This window comes from Pezoporus occidentalis, unplaced genomic scaffold (genome assembly GCF_034315485.1).
Source record: "Pezoporus occidentalis ecotype Australia unplaced genomic scaffold, CSIRO_AGI_Poc_V1 ctg292, whole genome shotgun sequence".
In the NCBI taxonomy this organism is placed as follows: domain Eukaryota; kingdom Metazoa; phylum Chordata; class Aves; order Psittaciformes; family Psittacidae; genus Pezoporus; species Pezoporus occidentalis.
Window position 1 is genome coordinate 345,018 of NW_026914852.1, and position 18,581 is coordinate 363,598.

Genomic DNA, 18,581 nt, shown 5'->3' on the forward strand with positions numbered 1-18,581 from the left:
TCGCCCCTGTCGCCGCCCCGCCCGTCGCAGCACACCGGGCGCGGATCGTTCCCAACTCTTTATTAGCGCCGGTCGCGCTCGGTCTCCCCCACGGGGACGGGGTCGGGGTCCCGGGGACGGGGGGGAACGGGGTGGGGTGATGGGGAACGGGGCTCGGCGGGACGGCGCGAGGCTGCTCCTCGGGCACCGGGCACGGTCCCGGGGCCGCGCTCCTGCTGCTGGGCCCCGCGGAGCCCCGTCCCCGGGGCCGGGAGGGCAGGACGAGGAGCGGGAGAAGGGACGCGGTTCCGGAGGTCGAGCAGGGTCTCAGGCAGCGCCTCGCCGGGGTCAGTCGAAGGAGATGAGCTGAGCCTCGCCGCTGCCCTGCGGCGGCTGCGCCGGGGCTGGCGGGGGCTGCTGCGGAGGCTGCTGCTGCGGGGTCCCTCCCGCAGGTGCCATCTGCAAGAGGCGAGAGGCCTCCGTTAGAGGCGGCCCCGGCATCACGCACCCCCCGCACCCGGCGCCCGCACTCACCTGCTGGTAGAGGGGCTGCTGCCCGGGCAGGTAGGACTGCTGAGCTGGCAGAGAGCTCAGTGCTGCTTCCTGGCCCGGCAGGGCAGACATGAGACCCTGAGAGAGCGAGGGGCGGCTGTCAGAGGGGCTGAGGGACACGCAGTGGGGCAGAGGCCAAAGACCCCCATCTCCACCTGGCCAACAGCAGCACAGGCCCAGGACTGTCCCATGCACTAGAGCCCACCCTGCAGCCAAGCAGCAGCCAGTGGGACAAGGGGTGCTCACCTGCATGCTGTAGGGCTGGTAGCCCATGGAGACTGACTGGGTGCCCATGTAGCCCATGGCACCCGACTGGGGGGCTTGAGAGATGGCCGGGATGCTCTGTGACTGTGAGGCTGCACTCTGGGGAGGAGAGGCTGGTGAGAAGCGGTACCAGCTTGACTCAAACCATCACCCCAGGAGCAGCAACACTCCCCAAGCTCCACTGGAGACAGTGCAGCATCTTCTCTCTGTGCCATGGGGAGCCCAAACCAGCCCTGACTCCAACCCACTCCCACTGTGAGTTGAAGCAGATCCAGAGATGGGACCAACCAGCCCATCCTCCCTGCTGGCAATCCCATTGCCAGATCCCCGAGCCATGCAGAAAGCCCCAGCCCCTACTTGCCTGGTAGCCCTGGGTTGAGGTCGGCTGGTAGGAAGAGTATGCAGGGGTGGTGGTGGGCACCGCGGGGCCCTGCTGCACCGCCTGCCCACTCCCTGCCCCTGCCTGGTACATGTAGGCATTCACCATGCTGGGATCTGGGGCAGAGAGGCAGAGACTGAAGCTACCACCTTGCCCACAGCCTCCACCCCAGTGGGCTCAGCTGGGCACGTACCTGTCCCTGCGACGGGCATGGCTGTGTACGGCCCAGTGGTCCCCTGCGCTGCCTGGTTCATGTACACGCCATGCATGGGAGAGCCTTCCACTGAGCTGGCTGGGCTGAAGGTGCCAGGGAAGCTGCTGGGCCCAGAGGGCTGGTAAAGCACCCCACCGGCGGCAGGCATGGCCTGGAGCTGTTGAGGGAAGAAAAGCAGCTCTAGGCCATGTCCCATGGGACTGGGCAGGAGGGACTCTGGCCCTGCAGACGTACTTGGGCATAAGGCAGGGAGAAGGCTGGCATTTGGGCTCGCATCTGGATGGTCTGCTTCTGCTGTTCCAGGCGCATCTGCCTCTCTTTCTCCTGCTCCTGCAGTCGCTGGATGGCCAACTGACGCTGCATCTCCAGGTACTCCTGTGGGAACAGGGCTGTGACAGCCAAAAGCCAGGATGCTGCAGCATCCCGCCCTGCCAGGGCAACCCTGGGGCAGAGCAGCCAGCAGGCCTGAGGGCTGATGTGCCCCACGTACCCTGGAAATGCTTCCCTGCCTCACCTGCTTCTTCTGCCTCATGATCTCCAGTTTCTGGGCCAGTTGGATCTGGCGCTGGCGCTCTGCCTCCTCTGCTGCACGGCGCAGCTTCTCCTGGTGCTCCTCCCGCAGTGCATTCAGGGCTCCACGCGCATCCCGGATCTGGGCCAGTTTGTCTTGCAGGCCCTCGTAGTACACTGGGGAGGGAAGAGACACCTCAGGGATCCGCCTGGGACAGAGCACTCCAACCTTGTGCACCACACTGCCTGCTCTCCGGAGAGACTGCATCCCAGCAATGCCAACCCCAGTGCTGGGGAAACCCCTGGCAGCCACCCCAAGACACAGTCCCATGGCCACGGCCACACAGCTCCCACATACGCCTGCGCTCATCCAGCTGGTTGAGCAGCTCCAGCAGCTGGGGGTGCATGTTGTTGATGGACTGGAAGAGGGACAGGACGGCAGAGTCGTTGGTGATGCTGCGGCCCCGCATGTGGTTGCTCTTCATGCGGTTGACAAACGTGGTGACTGCGTTCTGCAGTGCCTTCAGGAACTGCTCGTGGTTCTCCTCAGACTCGCCATTCTGGTACTGCTGCTGGAAGGACAGGGCAGCCCCTCAGCTCTCCAGCGCCAAGTCAACTGCAGGCCTGCAGTGCTCTGGGGCCAGGCTGCACCAAGGAGCTGGGTGCTCCTTGCCCCTCAGAAGCTGCCTGGCAAAGGTCCAGGCCCCCTCTTACCTCCACAACACTGAGCGGTGCAGGGTGGGCCTCCCCGGGCTGGGCAGCTGGCTCTGCAAGGGACAGGGGTGCTGATGGCGTGGGGCTCTTGCGAACCTCTTCTTGCTTCTTCTCCCAGTAGTTGCGGTTCAGGTACCGAGCCAGCTGCCAGGGAGAGAAGGAAGATCAGCATCATGCTCCACAGGGAGCAAGCATGTGCCATGGAACAGCAGTGCCTGGCTCCTTACCTCTGGGTCAACGTCCTCAGCCAAGGGAGCAGAGGAATTCTGTAAAGAGACAAACAGGGAAATGTGATTCAGAGAAACAGGAGACTTTCAGCTCCCACAAAACATCCTGCTCGAACCTGGCCATGGACAACCCAGTACTGAGCATCAGCAAGAGTGTGGAAGGGAACAGCCACCTCCTCCCGAGTACAGACCTTGCTGACAACACAGCAATGCTGTGACAGAGCAAGGGGCTGAACAGGGCAAATCTCTCAGAGCAGGAATTCAGCCTGACACAACCAGGGCAGACTCTGGGCAAGGACAAGGCCTGTGTCCACCTGAATCACATTTGGGGCCCCCACGAACGTACCACGGGCGGGGAGTAGAGCGTGCTGACCGGGGGAGCTGAGGATGTGACGGGAGTGGGCTCAGCCTTCGGGTACATGGAGTAGGTTGTTTTCTGCCTCTGCAAAACAGGAAGAACAGTTGGCTTGGGGCCTGCCCAGGCTCTGGTCAGCAGCAGACTGGGCACACCAGGTGGGTGAGTTCCTGGTGATGGCCAGGCGTGGCAGACCCAGCCTCATGTTCCGCACAGTTCCCACAGGCCAGCGTGTCCCTGGGCTCCCAGCCTGGGCACAGCCTCCTTCCAGGATTTGGGATTGCAGTGCAGCACAGTCCTGGCTCCACTGTCACCCCCTCATTCCACAGGCCCTGTGACTTGCTCTGTCTTGTGACACCAGGACATGCCCAGGATCTGTCACGGCACAGCTGGGAGATGCTCAGCACATCACCCCCAGCAGGGCACAAACCATTCTCTCCTTCTCCTCCGCCTCTGACTGAGACAAGGCAATTGCGAGCTGCAGCTCCTCCTCCTCTTGCAGCGCTGTCTCATCACGCTTTGGAGGCAGCTGCGAGCAGAAGGAAGAGGTGGTCAGTAAACAGACACCAAATAGGTCAGGATCACTACAGCACCTATAGGCAGCCACTCACCTGGGACTGCTGAGAGAGGGGACTGGTCAGGTATTCGGGGGGCAGCTCGGAGGTGGCAGCAGCTTTACCCTCAGCTTTCCTGTAGTCAGAAAGACATGACAGTGCAGGCTGAATGCTCCTTCCTCCGCACCAGAGCCCCAGCACTGCACAGCACTGCAGCTGAAAGCCCCATTCCCAAGAGGATGGGAACCCAGCCCAGTGTGGGGAACCCTCGCTCTGCTCTGCTCAAAGCTCCTCCCTCACAGTCCCAGCTGCTGCAGGCAAAGAAACACACCACAAAGGTACTGACTTGTTGAGATGCTCGTAGCAGGGCTCACAGACTCTCACTTCCTTCTCAATCCCAAATTTTGGGATGGTGGAATACTTAGAAGAGCATTTCCCACAGAAGATCTGCCCACAGGCCCTGCAATGATGCTGCAAAGGATGGGAGACATCAGTGTGGCAGCAACACGCTCCTTCACCATCAGACACCACCTCTCAGGCACTCCTGGCACTTCCCCGCCAGCAGCCAGGGAGCACTGCCCAGCCCCAGCACTTCCCGGCAGGCTCAAGGAGTCCTGCAAGTCCCTGGGGACTGCGCAGGACCAGGGAACCCAGAGGGGCAGGAGCAGCACCCACCTTCCGTGTCACAACCCCAAACTGCACTCGACATCGGTGGCACTCCTCAGCATCCACCCAGTCTGGAGCCTGTCCAGGGTAAGGAGAACTGGGTCAAGGAAGGTGAGAGCCTCAAGGAGATCGCCTCCTCAGAGCTCCTCAGGAGCTAACTAAGGTGCTCTCATGAACGGGGATACTGGAAGCATTTGCAGCTCAACAGGAATTACTGATCCCCACATTATCCCCTCTCATGTTCCTAAAGACTGGGATGCTTTGGGCAGCAGTGATGCTGGGAGCCACCAAGCAGGGCAAGATGAAACCAGCTCCCTGTCCTGCTCACTCTCCCCTCCATGGGGTAGCTCTGTACAGGAGCCCAGAACTGCCAGCATGGCACTGGGAGCATTGTGCCCCCACCCTGGGCTCTAATCTGCACAGAACGGAAGAGTGCAGGAGCTGAAGGTTCAGTAGAAGGGGACAGGACAGTGAGGTCTGTCCCACAGCACCAACTCCCTCCCCAGCAGCATAACTCACCCGTTCTGCCGCGAACATGGCATCGCTCTCCTTGAACTCCGGGAATACATGGCCTGGGGGGAAGAGAGCAGGAGCATGGACCAGTCCTGGAAGCACTAAGGAAAGCCTGGGAGGATGGAACTGCAGAGCCCTCCCCAAAGGACACCCTGACTTCAGGCCAGTTTCCTGAAGCAGCGCCTCGCTGCCAACCCTTAGCTGCCAGCTGGGCTGATCCAGGGGCAATGGGGTTGTTCTCTCTTTGCAGTGGGATTCAGTCACCTCAAGAGGTTCATTTGGTATCAAGACACCAAGAAAAAGCTCTGTATTGAAAGTCCAGACTTTGCTAACACCAGACAGGGTCCTGACAGCCCTTCCTTCTCCTGCAAAGCTCCTCCAGAGCAGAGCTGCTTGGCCAGTTGTCCACCCACCTTTGCCCACAGAGTCCTCACCTTCAACCTTCATTATCTGATAGGTGTCCTGCACCACCTTGTACTTGGGCTCATTGCGGAAGGCATGAGCCCAGGCCTGGATAAGGTACAGGATCTTACTGCGGACACTGGTCTCCACTTGCCTCTGCACAGAAAGGGAAGAGAAAACAAATCCGAGAAAAAGGCCCTGAAACCTGAAGGCTGGTGTGAATCTGCTGGAAGCCAGAAATACCAGTCAAGTATTTCAGAAAGACTTTAGAGCACTTGTGCAAGGTGAGAGCTGTCAGAAAGCCACAGGAAGGACAATTCACAGCAAGGGCTGCCTGCTCCTTCAGCCCAAATATGAACACATCCTTCGGAGCAGCGTGGCCCAACCTGACAATGGGTTAGGATGCTTCTAGAAAACACCCACAGAGCCTGGTGTGAGCGCTGCCCTGCCCAGCTCTGCTCACCTCCCACAGGAGCTGCTTGTCCTGCACTCAGAACATTGGGTCACCTACAGTCACGGGGCTGGGCAGAGCAGCAGCAAGCGCCTCAACCAGCACTGCTGGGGCTTCAGGAACTGGCACTGCAGGGTGCTGGTGCTGGGCTGTCAGTGCCTCCAGCCCCAGTGCTCCTGCCCAGGAGCACCCGAAGCTGCCCAAGGTAGGATCAGCAGGGCAGGTGCCCTTTGGAGGCAGGGGTTGTGTCACAGTTCAACTTGGCAAGCCTGTTCCTGCCCCAGCCTCGAGAGCAGCCTGTCATCAGCTGCCTGAGTGACCACAAGTCCACATGACCGGCTGCTCCAGAGGCAGAGGAGCACTGTCCAACTCCGATTTCAGCTCAGCTCGGCCCACACAGTGTGACTTACTGACCATTCCAAAAATCCTGCATTCCACACGTGTCACAGCCCTCAGCCTCCTCAGAGCTGAGACCATTTTACCAGCACTAGGCATTCACAAGCAGCAGAGCAGAGAACGGGTCTGCAGCAGTTATGGAACTACAGAGGCAGAGGACTGCAGAGAACCACAGAACCTCTTGATCTGATCTCCTCAGCAGGAGTGGCTGTGCTACTACCCCTGGCCATGACATTCCTGGCTCAGCAGATCCTGCACAGAGACTGAGCCAGCCCTAGCAGCAAGGTGACAGGAGACACCCTGGTACCGTGTGCGAGGTGATGGGACCTGCACAGCTCATTCACCAATTATGTGGGTCATCCGGTCACCTGTTTCTGATGAAGACAGAGGCTGTAAGGAAGGAAAAGCTACGCTTTGCCTGGGCATTGCACTCTGGGCAGGGAGCCAGAGACAGGAGTTCCCAGTTCCACTTCACCTGTGGAAGTCCACTCCAGGGACACAGAGCGCTCCTGCAGGTATGACATTATATCAAACTGGCAAGTGACAGCTTGTGCCAACAGCCCGTCAGTGAAAACAGCCAGGTTTGCATCCTGCAAAACTCCTCAAATGATTCCACAGGCCAATGGAACAGCCCCAGTAAAGAGGAAGCTTTTGGCAGTTCTCCCCTTGCTCTTTACCCTCCTGTGTGCCTCACGCTGTACTGTGAAGGGAACCCCTCAGTCCTCGATGAACCGCCAGAACATCCCCTGGTTCCCTTTGCTGCCTCCTGCCAAGCAAAGCATTGCACCTACCATGAAAGGGTCAAGGCCTTTGCTCCTCACCTCTCACATTACAGCCAAACATCACCTCTGCTCTCAAAACATCATGTCTCCTGAGCTCTCTACACACCACACCACAATTTGCCCTTTTCTCAACTGCATTTCCAGACAGTTTCCCTTCTGTTCCTTACACGAAGGGAACAGAAGTGAGGACACACACAGAGCTCCTGCTTTTCCAACCTCATTCCAAAATGACAGTAAACCAAGCTGTATTTACCTTGAGTATTTCCTTCAGTTCCTCCATAGTCTGTTTATTGGCCACCTCATCATGGACCGTTTGGCCACAGTTTTTAACCACTGACTCCATGACCTGCAGGGGCAGAGGACAGCATTAGCCTAACACATTCCTCCCTCTCTGCAGCCTGTGAGGAACCCCAGCACACAGAGACACAGCACTATGTGAGCAATGGGTTGCACTGGGGCAGCATCAGTAAAGCCACGCTGGAGCCTGAGCTCCCCTTCTCCTTCCCAGGGGTCTCTGCACAGCTGCTGTGTACAGACCCCAGGGAGGGAGTCTTAAATCCCACTTTGCCTGTTCCTAAAGCTGAGATGGGATTAAAGATGGAAATTCTCATGCTGATCAGTCACAGAACTCCTGTGGTAGAGCTGGGAGGAGGCTCCAAGCTGTGACCAGATGCTGCATGCAGCCTGTGCAGTACAGAAGGCTTGGTAAAACTGGGATGTTCCCTGGCCAGCGCCATGGTTTGGGCTGACGTTACCTCCAGCGCGTAGAGAGCCACGTGAGGATTCTTGTCATTGACTTTCTTCTTGATCGCGTTGACAGCGTATTTTGCTCTGGGTAAGGAGAGAGAGAACATGATCTTAGAGAGTGAGGAATCCGAGGGGAGATTCCACTTGCGGGTGGTAACCTGCCACCCCCCCCCCCCCGCAAACAACAGAGTCTACGGGCTCAGAATCACAGAATGGTTAGGGATGCAAGAGACCTTAACATCACCCAGTTCCAACCCAGTGCCCCGAGGGCAAACTGGGAGAAGGAAAAAGCGCGCTCAAACCCGAGTGTCTCTGAGGGTTTCAGGCCAGAGATGACCTGGGCCCCCCGAGGCCGGGGGGATGGCAGCCCCTCAGGGTGGGTGTGCTGTGCTGCGAGGGAGCGATGGGGCAGCGCTGCCGCAGGCAGGCAGGAGCCGCGCTCCCGGTGCAGCCGAAGCCCGGGAGCACTTACTGGGTGTCTCCCTGCCGGATCATGTCGCAGATCTGCAGGATGGATTCCCAGTCCGTCTCCAGCAGGAGCTGGCTCGTTGCCTTATCTGCAGGGAACAAACCCACGGGGCAGCTCCAGCCGCTCTGCTCCCCCCGGCCCCGCTCTGCGCACCCCCCCCTTCCCCGCCGGCGGTGCTCGGGGGCCAGGAACGACCGGGTTGTCCTGGACCGCGCCGGCGCTTCCCCTCCAGACCCCGGGAACCCCGGACCCGCCCGGTGCCGAGCACCAACCCCGGGCCCATCCCGGCTCCCTGGGCCCGGTCAAGACGCGCGCCCCTCGCTGCGCCCGGGGAGGCCGCGTCCAGTACCGAGGAGCCGCTCGAAGGTGCCACCGCCGCGCCCCATCGCGTCCCCCGGCCCGGCCCGGCCCGGCCCAGGCCAGCCCCGTTCCACCGCCCCTCCGCGGCGCTTCCGCTTCCGGCTTCCGGAGGCGGGGCTCCTTCCGGGGGCGGGGCTCCTTCCGGGGGCGGGGCCCCGCGTCGGATGGCGGGCGCGGGGCGAGCGGTGCCCACGTGCCTGGTGCTGGGGGTGGCCGGCGGCGGGAAGAGCCTGCTGGCGCGGCGGCTGCGTCATATCCGGCGGGGCGGACACCGGGGGGGGGGGCACCGAGGAGGGGCACGGGGATGGCCCCGGGGGGCGGGGATCCCGTCCCCTCCTGTCTCGTCCCGTCCCCTTCCCGTCCCGTCCTGTCCCGTCCCGTCCCGTCCCGTCCCGTCCCGTCCCGTCCCCTCCCCTCCCGTCCCCTCCCGTCCCGTCCCCTTCCCTTTCCCGGGACCGATCCTTAACCCGCGGCACAGCTGAGCGCCGAGGAGGGGCCCGCGGAGCTGGGCGAGCCCCCGGCCACGCTGCCCACGGTAGGCAGGGCCCGGAGGGGCGGGGGCTCGGTGCGGCCGCGGGGCCCCGGTGCACGCAGCCCAGCCGCCTGTCCCCGCAGGTGGGCACCAACCTGACCGACCTGCGGCTGCCGCGGCCCGTGACGCTGCGGGAGCTGGGCGGCTGCATGGGCCCCATCTGGCAGAGCTACTACGGCGAGTGCAGCGCTCTGCTGGTGAGCGGCAGCCGAGCGTGTCCTGAGCCCGTCCTCGAGTGAGGGACTGGGCTGGGGGCACAGGGCAGGCCCCCGCAGCACACCCGCAGCAGCACCTTCCCGTGTCTCCTCCAGTTTGTGGTCGATGCCGCCGACCCGACCCAGGTCTCCTCGTCCTGCGTGCAGCTCCTGGCCGTGCTCTCCGCAGCGCCGCTCGCCGCCGTGCCCGTGCTCATCCTCTTCAACAAGATGTGAGGAGGGGGCACCCGGAGGGTGGGGGCAGAGGGCACTGAGGGGCTGCCATGGCTCCTGCGTCCCTCCCGTCGGGTGGTGGACATGTAAGGAAGCCTGGTGTGTCCTGGGGGGTGGCAGCAGCCCTTTGCTGTACTGCCCAGGCTGGCTTGGGCTGTGGAGACCCCCGGGCCAGGGGCTGGGCTGGCAGGAGAGCCGGCACTGTGGGCTGATGCAGACCGTCCTGCCGGTGCAGTGACCTGCCCTGCTACATGTCCGTGGCGGAGATGAAGTCGCTGTTCCGCATGCAGGACATCGTGTCCTGCGCCACACAGCCCATCACGATTCTGGAGACCAGTGCCCGTGACGGCACCGGCCTGGTCGAGGTCCTGCAGTGGCTTCGGGCCACCCTTGGAGACCCGCGGTGACACCAGCCCTGCCCATTGCCTGCACAGACCCTGCCGGGAGCGGTGCTGCAGGCTGGACGTGGGCAGGACCCCACAGGACTTCACAGTAAAGCTTGCACTGTATTGACCAGGCTTCGGCTGCCCTGTACTCCAGTGCAAATCCCTCCTCCTGGGGAAGGGACCAGCAGGAGACGGGCTGTGCAGCCATGGGGCTGTGCTGGCACCTGCGGGATGGGGGAGGTTGTGGGCAGCAGAACTGGAGGCTGTGGAGGTGCCTGGACCAGGCTGGGCAGGGCAAGGGCTGGTGGCACCTCCCAGGTTGGAGGCTGAGGGCATGTGAGGCTCTGGCAGCAGCTTTGGTTTTGCCATACAGGGCACAGTGGGGTGACCTGGGTGGGTGTCAGGAGCTGGGGCTACCTCAGCTGGGGACATCCCATGAGCTGCAGGGAGTAGCAGCCTGTGGCTGCTCTCTGGCACTTGGAATCAGACAACAGCTGGGTCAGTGCAGAGAACCCAGCCTATGCCCGCAGGAATAACCTGTGTCTGACAACTGCTTCGTGTCCCTGCTGACAGCCCCATGCCCAGCACGAGTGCTGGATCATGGGGGTGGTTGTGGCCACCTGGGCCTGGCACATGCTGTGGCACAACCCTCCTGGGACTGTTGGTGTCATGCCACAGGGGCAACCAGCTTGCCAGGGCTGCGGTGGGACACAGCTCTCAATGCTGGGGGCTGCAGGGACCACACTGATGGTGAATGGTTCCTGGCGCCACACACGATGGGGCGGCTGCTGCTGCGGTCCTTTCCCTGGAGCATGGGCACAACCTGATGGGCAGGAGACACTGAGGAGCCTGAGCAGACCCAGCCCCTGAGTCACCAGTGCTGGGGCACACCAACACCCCAAACCTGCCCGCTCCCAGCCCAGCAGGTCCAGACACGGGCCGGGAGCCCTGCACACGGCTGTGTTTAATGGGCAGCTCAGTCTGAAGTGGGGGACCAGAGCCCCCGGTTCCTCTGCCCAGCCCTCAGCACCACAGTGGGTTGCTGAGCCTGTCGTACGGGCAGGTGCAGGATGACTGCCTGGGGGGGACACAGGTGGCCTTGTGCATGGGGAAGGTATTGTGCAGCTCCTCTCCTCCTGCTGGGACATGGGGCTGGAGGTGCGTTGGGGCTGTTCTGGGCAGTGCAATGGGGCTGCAGGTTCTGTCCAGCCAGTGTCACTGTCCCCAAAGGCTTCTGAAAACAGCCCAAAACTGTCCTGGGGCACTCACGGGAGGGAGCATTATTCTCTGCTGACAGTAACCACTCATGGAGACAGCCCCAGCCCAGGTAGCTCTGTGCCCTACGGTCCTGCTGCATCCCCAGCAGCTCCGGGCAGTGGGAGCACCCATGTCCCTGTGCTCCAATAGGTCCTTAACCGCGGCAACCCAGAGGAGAGGATGCTCCACAGCACTCCCTGGTCCTGCTGATGGCTTGGAAAGACGGAGAGATCCATTCCCTGACTGCGAGCAGAGTCCTGTCCCGTCCTGCTCCTTCCTGGGCATCTGACACTAAGAGGACAGATACAGACCCTGAGACACTGAGTGTCTGCTGCCCCATTCTGCCCCACTCTAAATGTCCCAGCCACCTCCTGCTCCCTGCCCCAGTCCTATCCCAATCCTGATCCTGGCTCTGCTGTCAGCCGGAGCCATTCTCAGGCACCAGCAGCACCATGGATCCAGCATCCCCTGGGACACACTGGGTACCAGAGCAGCCTGAGCACCTCCCCAGCAGGCTCAGCCCTACATCCCTGGCTGCCTGTGCCAGCAGAGCGAGTGGACATGGAATGCTGGGCTCAGCCCAGCACCTCCTGCACCTTCCTGCTCCCCAGCAAGCAGTGGGGCTGGCCCTGGCCATGTTGCTCCCACCATTCCAGCACAGAGCAGAGGAATGCCCACGTGCCCAGCTGAGAGCCCTGGCAGTCCCTGTCCTGCTCGTGCAGGGCTCACCCGGGGCTCAGGCGCGTCTCCCCCTCTGCTCATACACGGAGTGAAGCTTCTGAATGAGGAATACTTTGTCTTCCCCTTCCTGCAATGAGAGACATCGCAGTGAGCAGCCGCCGGACGTGCCCTGGGATGTGTGAGGTGGCACCGGGCAAGAGCCCGAACGCGGCCACGCCGGGGCTGCAGCAGCCGGGCCAGGCTCACGCACGTTGGCGATCTGCTCCTTCAGCAGGCGGATGATCCTGCGCTGCCCTCTCAGCACCTGGATGTTGAAGTAGGTCCCGGCTCTGCAAGGACAGGGAGGCAGGGTGGCAGCATCGGGGACACCGCGCCCTGGAGTGAGTGCGGCTCCAGCCCTGCTTGGGGCTGGGACAGGGCACCCCAAAGCACATCCCTGGGGGCAGCCTCGGGTCCATACTCACAGCAGGACCCCGGAGACGAAGAATGGGAGGAACGGGTTTTCCACCAGGTGCTGGTGGGCCCAGGTGAACCAGGTGATGTTGGGGTTGGACTTCTCCAGCACTTGCCCCCAGGCCTGCCAGGACTTGTAGATGGTTTCCAGCCCCTGGAAGGGGCCACAGGTTTCTGACGGCTGCACCCTGAGCACACAGAGCGATGGGGCCGCTCAGAGCTATGGGCAGCCCATGGCCCAGGGCACTGCCCAGCCTCAGAGATCCAACCCTCCAGGGACCAGCCTGCCCAACCATCCCCCTTGTCCTGCATCAGGAACAGACGGGAGCAATGGTCACAGTCCAACTGCAGCTGTGCTGTGTGCAGTGACCAGCAGCTGGGCAGCATCTCCCTGCCCAGGGCAGCGATGTGCAGCCCTGTGCCAGGCTGATGTGCTCCATGTGCCATGAGGGCTGGAGGCACCATCTCCTTCAGCGGGCAGCAGCAGTTCTGTGCCCAAGCCATGGTCCGGCACATACTCACGACCAGATGGTGTACAAGAGGAAGACGGCTGCACCCAGGAAAGATGGGAAGCAGAGCAGGGTGATGAACACGGTGCTCATGTGAGACGCTTGCCAGGGCTTGCTAGGGGACTGGCAGTTGTGCACCAGGCTGGTCTGCAGGCAGGGAGCACAGTCCCGGGCTCAGGGAAGCAGCCACAGGAACATGAGCAGGACAGATGCTGTCCCATCCACGCGCTCCACTGAGCAAGCCTGGAGACACCCTGTCCTTGCTCCCGAGGCTGCGCTGGTGGCTGCAGGGCAGCCCGTGGCACTGCACAGTCACAGGGAGGAGGCAGCTCTCACCTTTTTGATGTAGAACAGCAGCAGCAGCTTCAGGACCTGCACGGCCGGCAGGAGCGGTGCAAAGAGAACACCCAGCCTGGGAGAGGGGGACCATGCACTGAGCCGGGTCGGAGCCCCAGGGAGGCAGCGGCGCAGCACCCACACCAGCTCTGGTCAGGCTTCCACGCAGCCAAGAGCTGGCACCTGCGCCCCTGCCTGCTTTGATTTGTTGCCCCCATCCCACCCGTGCGGGGCTGAGGGGTCCCCCATGACCCCACTGAGTTCCCAGTGCCCGGTCCCAGCCAGCCCCGGCGCTTGCAGGGCCCCCGGCGCATTGGACAGCAGAGGAAGGAGCTGTGCCAGGTGGGACGCGCCTCACCAGGTCAGGGTCTGGCCGTAGATCAGCTCCAGCACGTTCCGTGCGATGTCAAACTCGGGCTTCTGGTTCCTCTTCAGCCTCTTCTCCAAGACGAGCCTGGGCAGGGGCAGAGCTCTGCTCCCACGCTGCTGCTGGGGCTACGGCAGCGGAGCCGGGGGACACCTCCCGGGGCAGTTACCTCCACACCAGCTCCCCGAGGAGCGTGTCCAGCAGCGTGAATACAAAGTCCATCACCACAAAGCGATACAGGTCCTGCCCCACACACGTCTCCCAGCACTGGGGAAACAAACGGAGTGGCACAGACCCGTTGGCAGTGCACCCTGCCGGCTCACGCTGAGCCTCTCTCATCACCCCAAGCCCTTCTCCTCAGGGCTGCTCTCAAACCATTCTCCACCCAGCCTGTATCTCTGCTTGGGATTGCCCCAGCACACATGCAGGACCCCGTGAGGCTCCTGCTGGCCCACCTCTGCACCATGTCAAGACAAGCTGGCAATGAGGCTTCTCTTCCTCGGCCTTCCCGTGGCTGTGAGGGGCTCTGGGACCTTTTCCTCCCTTGCACCCATTTAGCAGCCACCCCAACTTTGGAGAGCCCCTGTCTGGCTGTCACCCCCCTCTCCCCTGCAAAGGAGCAGATGGTGCCTGCGGTGCAGAGCCCTGCTGCAGCCTTGGCTTTGCTTTGTGCCCCCTGGGCAAGGGATAGTCTGGATGCTCAGGATAGCTCCAGGGGGCCCACAGGGGCTCTGGGTGCCCCTTGCACTGACCCACACAGAGTCTGACATTTCACAGCAGCACTGACCTCCTCCACTGAGCAGACAACCCTCCGGCTGAGCCACTGGTAGCAGAGCAGACCAAGCAGGACCATCTTCAGAATGAGGTTCCTGGGGAGCAGGAGCAGGGCCAGGAGCCCCTGAGCCCTTGGGTTGGGGGGGGGGCCTGAGCCCCACGGACAGAGTGCCCGGCCCCAAAGCCTCCCCACGCCGCAGGTGGGGCACAGGATGCTCCCGTCCACCCTACCTGCAGACGGCCACGTAGACCTGAGCCCCGGGGTAGTCCTGCCTCTCCCACGCTCCCAGCAGGTTGTACACATGGGGCATCACCGCGTTGAGCCCGGACACCACGAGCGGCAGGGCCAGCAGGAGGGTTTCCTGCTGCCGCTGCCCCCCGCCCCGTGCCCGGTGGTCCTGCTGGACCTGGCGAGCAGCACCTCGGTGAGGACATGGGGAACGACGCCGTGGGGCTGCCCCTGTCTCCAGGGCTCCCCAGTACCCAGCCCAGCGCCAGGGTGAGGGGCAGCACTCACCACGTGCATGTGCTGCGAGAAGCGGTGCACAGCCACGGCGCAGCCCAGCACCGTGCTCAGCGACAGCAGCCAGGCCAGGAGCAGCACCGCGCCGCGGCCCAGGCGCTGCCACAGGCTCCGGGAGCAGGAGCGGGAGCGCTGCTCCGCCAGCAGCTCCTGTAGGGCAGAGCCAGAGCCAGCGCTGCCCAGCCTGCTCCGGGCTGCACCCAGGTGGGACCCAGAGCGTGCGGGACCAAGCTGAGTGCTCACCTTCAGCAGGGTGCAGATGTTCTCACACTGCAGCTTCACTGAGCGCCTCTGGACCACCTTGAAGTCCCAGGCACAGAACACTTTGACAGGCAGGTCCCGTGAGGAGCTGCCTACACGGTAGCTCTCCCCGAAGGAGCGGGACATGCTGCAGCGAGAGGAAGGTGTCAGAGCACCAGTGCTGGGTGAAGGCTGCGGTGCCTGAGGTGCTGCCAAACCCACCTGTACACCAGCAGGACACAGGTGACGAGGAAGGAGACCCCAACACTGGACATGTAGGCCAGGGGCATGTTGTATGGGAGCGGGGGTGCTGCAAGGGGGCATGTGCTGGGGCTGGAGGCACAGGGGCTGTTGAGGGTGGTGTTGCTGTAGTAGCCGTAGTAGAGCAGCGAGTGAGTGAAGTAGCCCTGTGGAAAGGCACTATGGGGCCCATGGCTCCCCGCCCAGCCTGGCACATCTGGGCCAGCCCCTGGGGAGAGCTGGGTTGGGGCAGCACCAGGGCCCTCTTCTGCACCCTCAGCACTGATGGTCCCAGTGCCCTGGCTGTGCAAGAGGAGGGACTGGGGCATCACTGTGGTGGGGATGCAGGGATGCAGGAGAAGGATGGGGCACCGCTAGGGGTGGGGGGGATGCAGAGCTGAACCCCGGGCTGGGAGCAGCTCCTGGCCTGGGGATGCACTGGCAGTGGTGCAGCACTTACCGCTCCTGTGAGGAGCTCAAGGCCAGTGAAGGGCTGGGGGTTGGCTGAGGCAGGGGGATACGCAGCCTGCAGGGCCACCACAAAGACCAGGAGGATGAGGAATGAGATGATGTTGAACATAAAGAGCGTCTTGAGGAAGAGGAAGTAGGAGAGGACACTGGAGCCGAAGCGGCCACCAATCTGCTTCAGTGCGTAGTGCCAGGGCTGCGCGGCGGGAAGCAGGGACAGGAGCCTGTACCAGAGCCTGCGGCAGCACTGCAGGGACAGCACAGGGAGAGAACTGGGGTCAGACCCTGCACCAGAGCCCCCGGTGCTGCTCTGCACACCCGTGCCCTGGACTTACGAGGATGATGTGGTCCTTGGACCCTCCGCAGGGAGACGGCTCCTGGTGCTGGGCACGGTGCCTCAGGGGCCCCCTCTGCCCGCTCAGCTCCTGCCTGCCCAGCAGAGAGGGGTGTTAGAGGGGGTGTGGGCCCCGGGACAGCTCTGGCTGTGGGAGCCCTGTGGGGCCGGTAGGACCGGACGTACCGGAGGGCGCGTTTCTCTGCCAGGCACAGGGGCACAGTCAGCAGCATGTGGCTGCGGTGGCTGGGCGAGAGGCTCAGCAGCTCATTCACCAGCAGGCTCCGCTTGTCTGGGGGCACAAGGAGCTGAGCAGGATGCAGCCACCAGGACGTGCCTGTCCCAGACCTGCTGTGGGGACAGTGCCTGGCGATGCTCACCCTGCAGTGTGGCCGTGGCGGGGTTGGTCTCCAGGTCGTACAGCCGCAGGCTGGGCCGCGCTGCGCGGCAGAGCTGCTGCAGGGGCGGGCGGCTGCTCCGGCGCCGCAGTCGTGCCGTGCGGTTGTAGTACTGGGATATGATGGCCCCGCGGCTCCGTCCTGCAAACGACAGCGGGCACAGGGTGCGTAGCCACAGGACAGCAAGGGGACAGGAGAGCTCCTGGGTCTGGGGCTGCCGGGTGGCACCTACCGATGGTGCGGCTGGGCATGCTGGCAAGGATCCGCAGGGAAGCAGAGGAGTACCCGGGGTGCTGCTCACCCTGCCTGGGCTCTGGCCAGGCTGTGGCACCGGTGTCTGGGGTAACCTGACAGGCCAAAGGCTCTGGGAGAGGGAGGGGAGCACATAGAGCAGTAAGAGCCAGAGCACCTATGGCTCTAGTCCCTGTGGCTTTGCTGCCCTGCTCTGGCACTAAAGCCAGGCACCTGCCCCAGTGTGTGCTCCCTCTGGCACACCCTCTTCTCCAGGGCCACTCTCCATGTCCCCAAGGGCAGGTCTGTCCTGCTGCCTGCACTGGCGAATGGTCAGCAGGCTCCTGCACATGCTTTGGCAGCAGCTGGCCCAGGCAGGGTCCAGGCACACACACTGTCCCTGTCCCACCCTGCCTGTGGCCATGGGGCTTTACCTCTGCCCCTGTCCTGCATCTCCAGCTCCAGACCTGCCTCCATCAAGCTGCTCTGCTCCTGGATAAGCTGGTGGAAGGAGGTGTGCAGGGCTCCTTCATTGTCCGGGCTCGGCTCCTCGCTGTGGGGACACAAACCTCTGCTCCTAGGGCTGGGGCAGGCTCCAGGGCCTGGAGCCATGGCAAAGCCCCAGTGCCAACCCACAGCCTGGCCATGCTGCCCCATGGCACAGGCACCCAGAGCCTGTTGGGGGGCAGGATGCTGGAGGCACCGTTCGTACACACCCATCACTCCCGGTGTCCTCGGAGACGTGGAGGGTAAAGGAGGGTGGTTGGGACATCCTGCAGGGCTGAGGGGTCTCGGTGGCACTGCGCTCCCTCCGGTATGTGCCCTGCCACGGTGAGCAGACACGGGTCAGCGGGCCTCGTGCCACAGCACCCCGATTTCCTGAGCTGCCCGGGGGGTGCCGGCCGTTGGGACGGGGATGGGGAGGATGCTGGGGCGAGCCGGGGCTGTGGGGCTAAACCCGTATCTAAACCCGTGAGGAGCACAGGGTCCGCCCGGCCCGGAGCCAGCGGGCTGGGACCTGCGGAGGGGCAGGAAGGAAGGGCAGCGGAAGGCGGCGCAGGTTCCGCCGAGCAGGTCCCGCCGCACGGGGCGCCCGCACCAGCCCCGGGCTGCGCCGCGGGAGCCCTCCCGCCTCCGGGGCTCTGTGCTTCCGACCGGCACCCGCGGTCCCAGGGCGGCGAGGACGCCCCTTCTGCGGGCCCACGGGGCTCGAATTGGCCCTGCGAGCTCGAACGGCTCCCTCCCCCCGAGCAGAGCCGTACCTGCCCCCCCAGCCTGTGCCCTCCCGGGACCCGACAGCGGCTCCGCAGAGGCCCCGCCGCTCGTGTCCCGCTGCCCCCGCCTGCCGGAGCCCCAGCGCCTTCTCCTTCCTCCCTTCCCTGCTCCCCCTCCACCACCCCAAGCCTCGGCAGCCCTCCCAAGGCAGACTGAGGCTGCTCCTGGCAGGGGGTGGCACCCGCGAAGCTCCCGGCCCGACCCCCGCCGTGTCCCCCCCCGACATCTCCCGCCCGCTCTGGTACCAGGAACCGGCGTCTCGGCGCGGGAGCGAAGCCGCCCCGTCCAGCTGACCCCGGGCCAGCCCAGCGCTCCCGGGGCCGAGAGGGGCGATCCCCCAGCGAAGCGCCCTGCTCCCCGCCGGTCACCGAGACCCGCCGCGGGGCCGGGCCTGTCCCGCGCACAAAGTACTTCGGGAGGTGCCGAGCGCTCCCCCGCCGCGGACCGCGTGGAGCTGCCGTGGGGCCGGGGCTCCCCGTGCGCGGCTGCCGCTCTCCCCACCGCGCGGCACCGATCGCCAGCGAGGCCCGGAGGTCCCGGGGCTGGGCTCGGGGCTGGCGCTGCGCTCAGGGGCCGGGCTGGAGGGGACCCGGTCTCCACAGGCTGAGCCCGCTC

The 18,581-nt window shown here is 63.7% G+C and overlaps 3 protein-coding genes across 8 annotated transcripts; 1 reads left to right on the forward strand and 2 right to left on the reverse strand.

Annotated features, from left to right (window-relative positions):
* Positions 1–103: 103 nt before the first annotated feature.
* Positions 104–8,689, reverse strand: HGS (hepatocyte growth factor-regulated tyrosine kinase substrate). Its single transcript, XM_062626464.1, has 21 exons — positions 8,524–8,689; positions 8,178–8,262; positions 7,714–7,789; positions 7,212–7,304; positions 5,362–5,485; positions 4,934–4,986; positions 4,424–4,492; positions 4,095–4,219; positions 3,806–3,884; positions 3,625–3,723; positions 3,186–3,281; positions 2,840–2,878; positions 2,613–2,756; positions 2,257–2,470; positions 1,903–2,075; positions 1,623–1,763; positions 1,368–1,545; positions 1,157–1,290; positions 778–894; positions 514–609; positions 104–438 (listed from the first exon to the last, which is right to left on the reverse strand). The coding sequence occupies exons 1-21, from the start codon at positions 8,558–8,560 to the stop codon at positions 328–330; spliced, it is 2,283 nt and encodes a 760-aa protein (XP_062482448.1). The 5' UTR covers positions 8,561–8,689; the 3' UTR covers positions 104–327.
* ARL16 (ADP ribosylation factor like GTPase 16) lies at positions 8,682–10,007 on the forward strand. Of its 3 annotated transcripts, none has more exons than XM_062626462.1 (5): positions 8,682–8,785; positions 9,010–9,069; positions 9,150–9,263; positions 9,378–9,493; positions 9,638–10,007. In XM_062626462.1, the coding sequence occupies exons 1-5, from the start codon at positions 8,699–8,701 to the stop codon at positions 9,762–9,764; spliced, it is 504 nt and encodes a 167-aa protein (XP_062482446.1). In that variant the 5' UTR covers positions 8,682–8,698; the 3' UTR covers positions 9,765–10,007. The 3 variants fall into 3 exon arrangements, with proteins under 3 accessions (XP_062482446.1, XP_062482445.1, XP_062482447.1); XM_062626461.1 differs by having other exon boundaries at positions 9,730–10,007; XM_062626463.1 differs by lacking the exon at positions 8,682–8,785 and having other exon boundaries at positions 8,967–9,069; positions 9,134–9,263; positions 9,730–10,007.
* A 1,650-nt stretch (positions 10,008–11,657) lies between these two features.
* Positions 11,658–18,522, reverse strand: TMC6 (transmembrane channel like 6). Of its 4 annotated transcripts, none has more exons than XM_062626466.1 (20): positions 18,335–18,522; positions 17,408–17,514; positions 17,126–17,244; positions 16,693–16,824; positions 16,443–16,601; positions 16,249–16,354; positions 16,064–16,157; positions 15,721–15,975; positions 15,243–15,427; positions 15,024–15,168; positions 14,775–14,930; positions 14,489–14,664; positions 14,271–14,352; positions 13,653–13,750; positions 13,475–13,570; positions 13,117–13,192; positions 12,794–12,927; positions 12,283–12,459; positions 12,069–12,147; positions 11,660–11,945 (listed from the first exon to the last, which is right to left on the reverse strand). In XM_062626466.1, exons 2-20 carry the CDS (start codon positions 17,461–17,463, stop codon positions 11,874–11,876), a joined length of 2,397 nt encoding a protein of 798 aa, XP_062482450.1. In that variant the 5' UTR covers positions 17,464–17,514; positions 18,335–18,522; the 3' UTR covers positions 11,660–11,873. The 4 variants fall into 4 exon arrangements, with proteins under 4 accessions (XP_062482449.1, XP_062482450.1, XP_062482451.1 ...); XM_062626467.1 differs by lacking the exon at positions 18,335–18,522 and adding an exon at positions 18,212–18,230; XM_062626468.1 differs by having other exon boundaries at positions 11,866–11,945; positions 12,069–12,122.
* Positions 18,523–18,581: the final 59 nt, after the last annotated feature.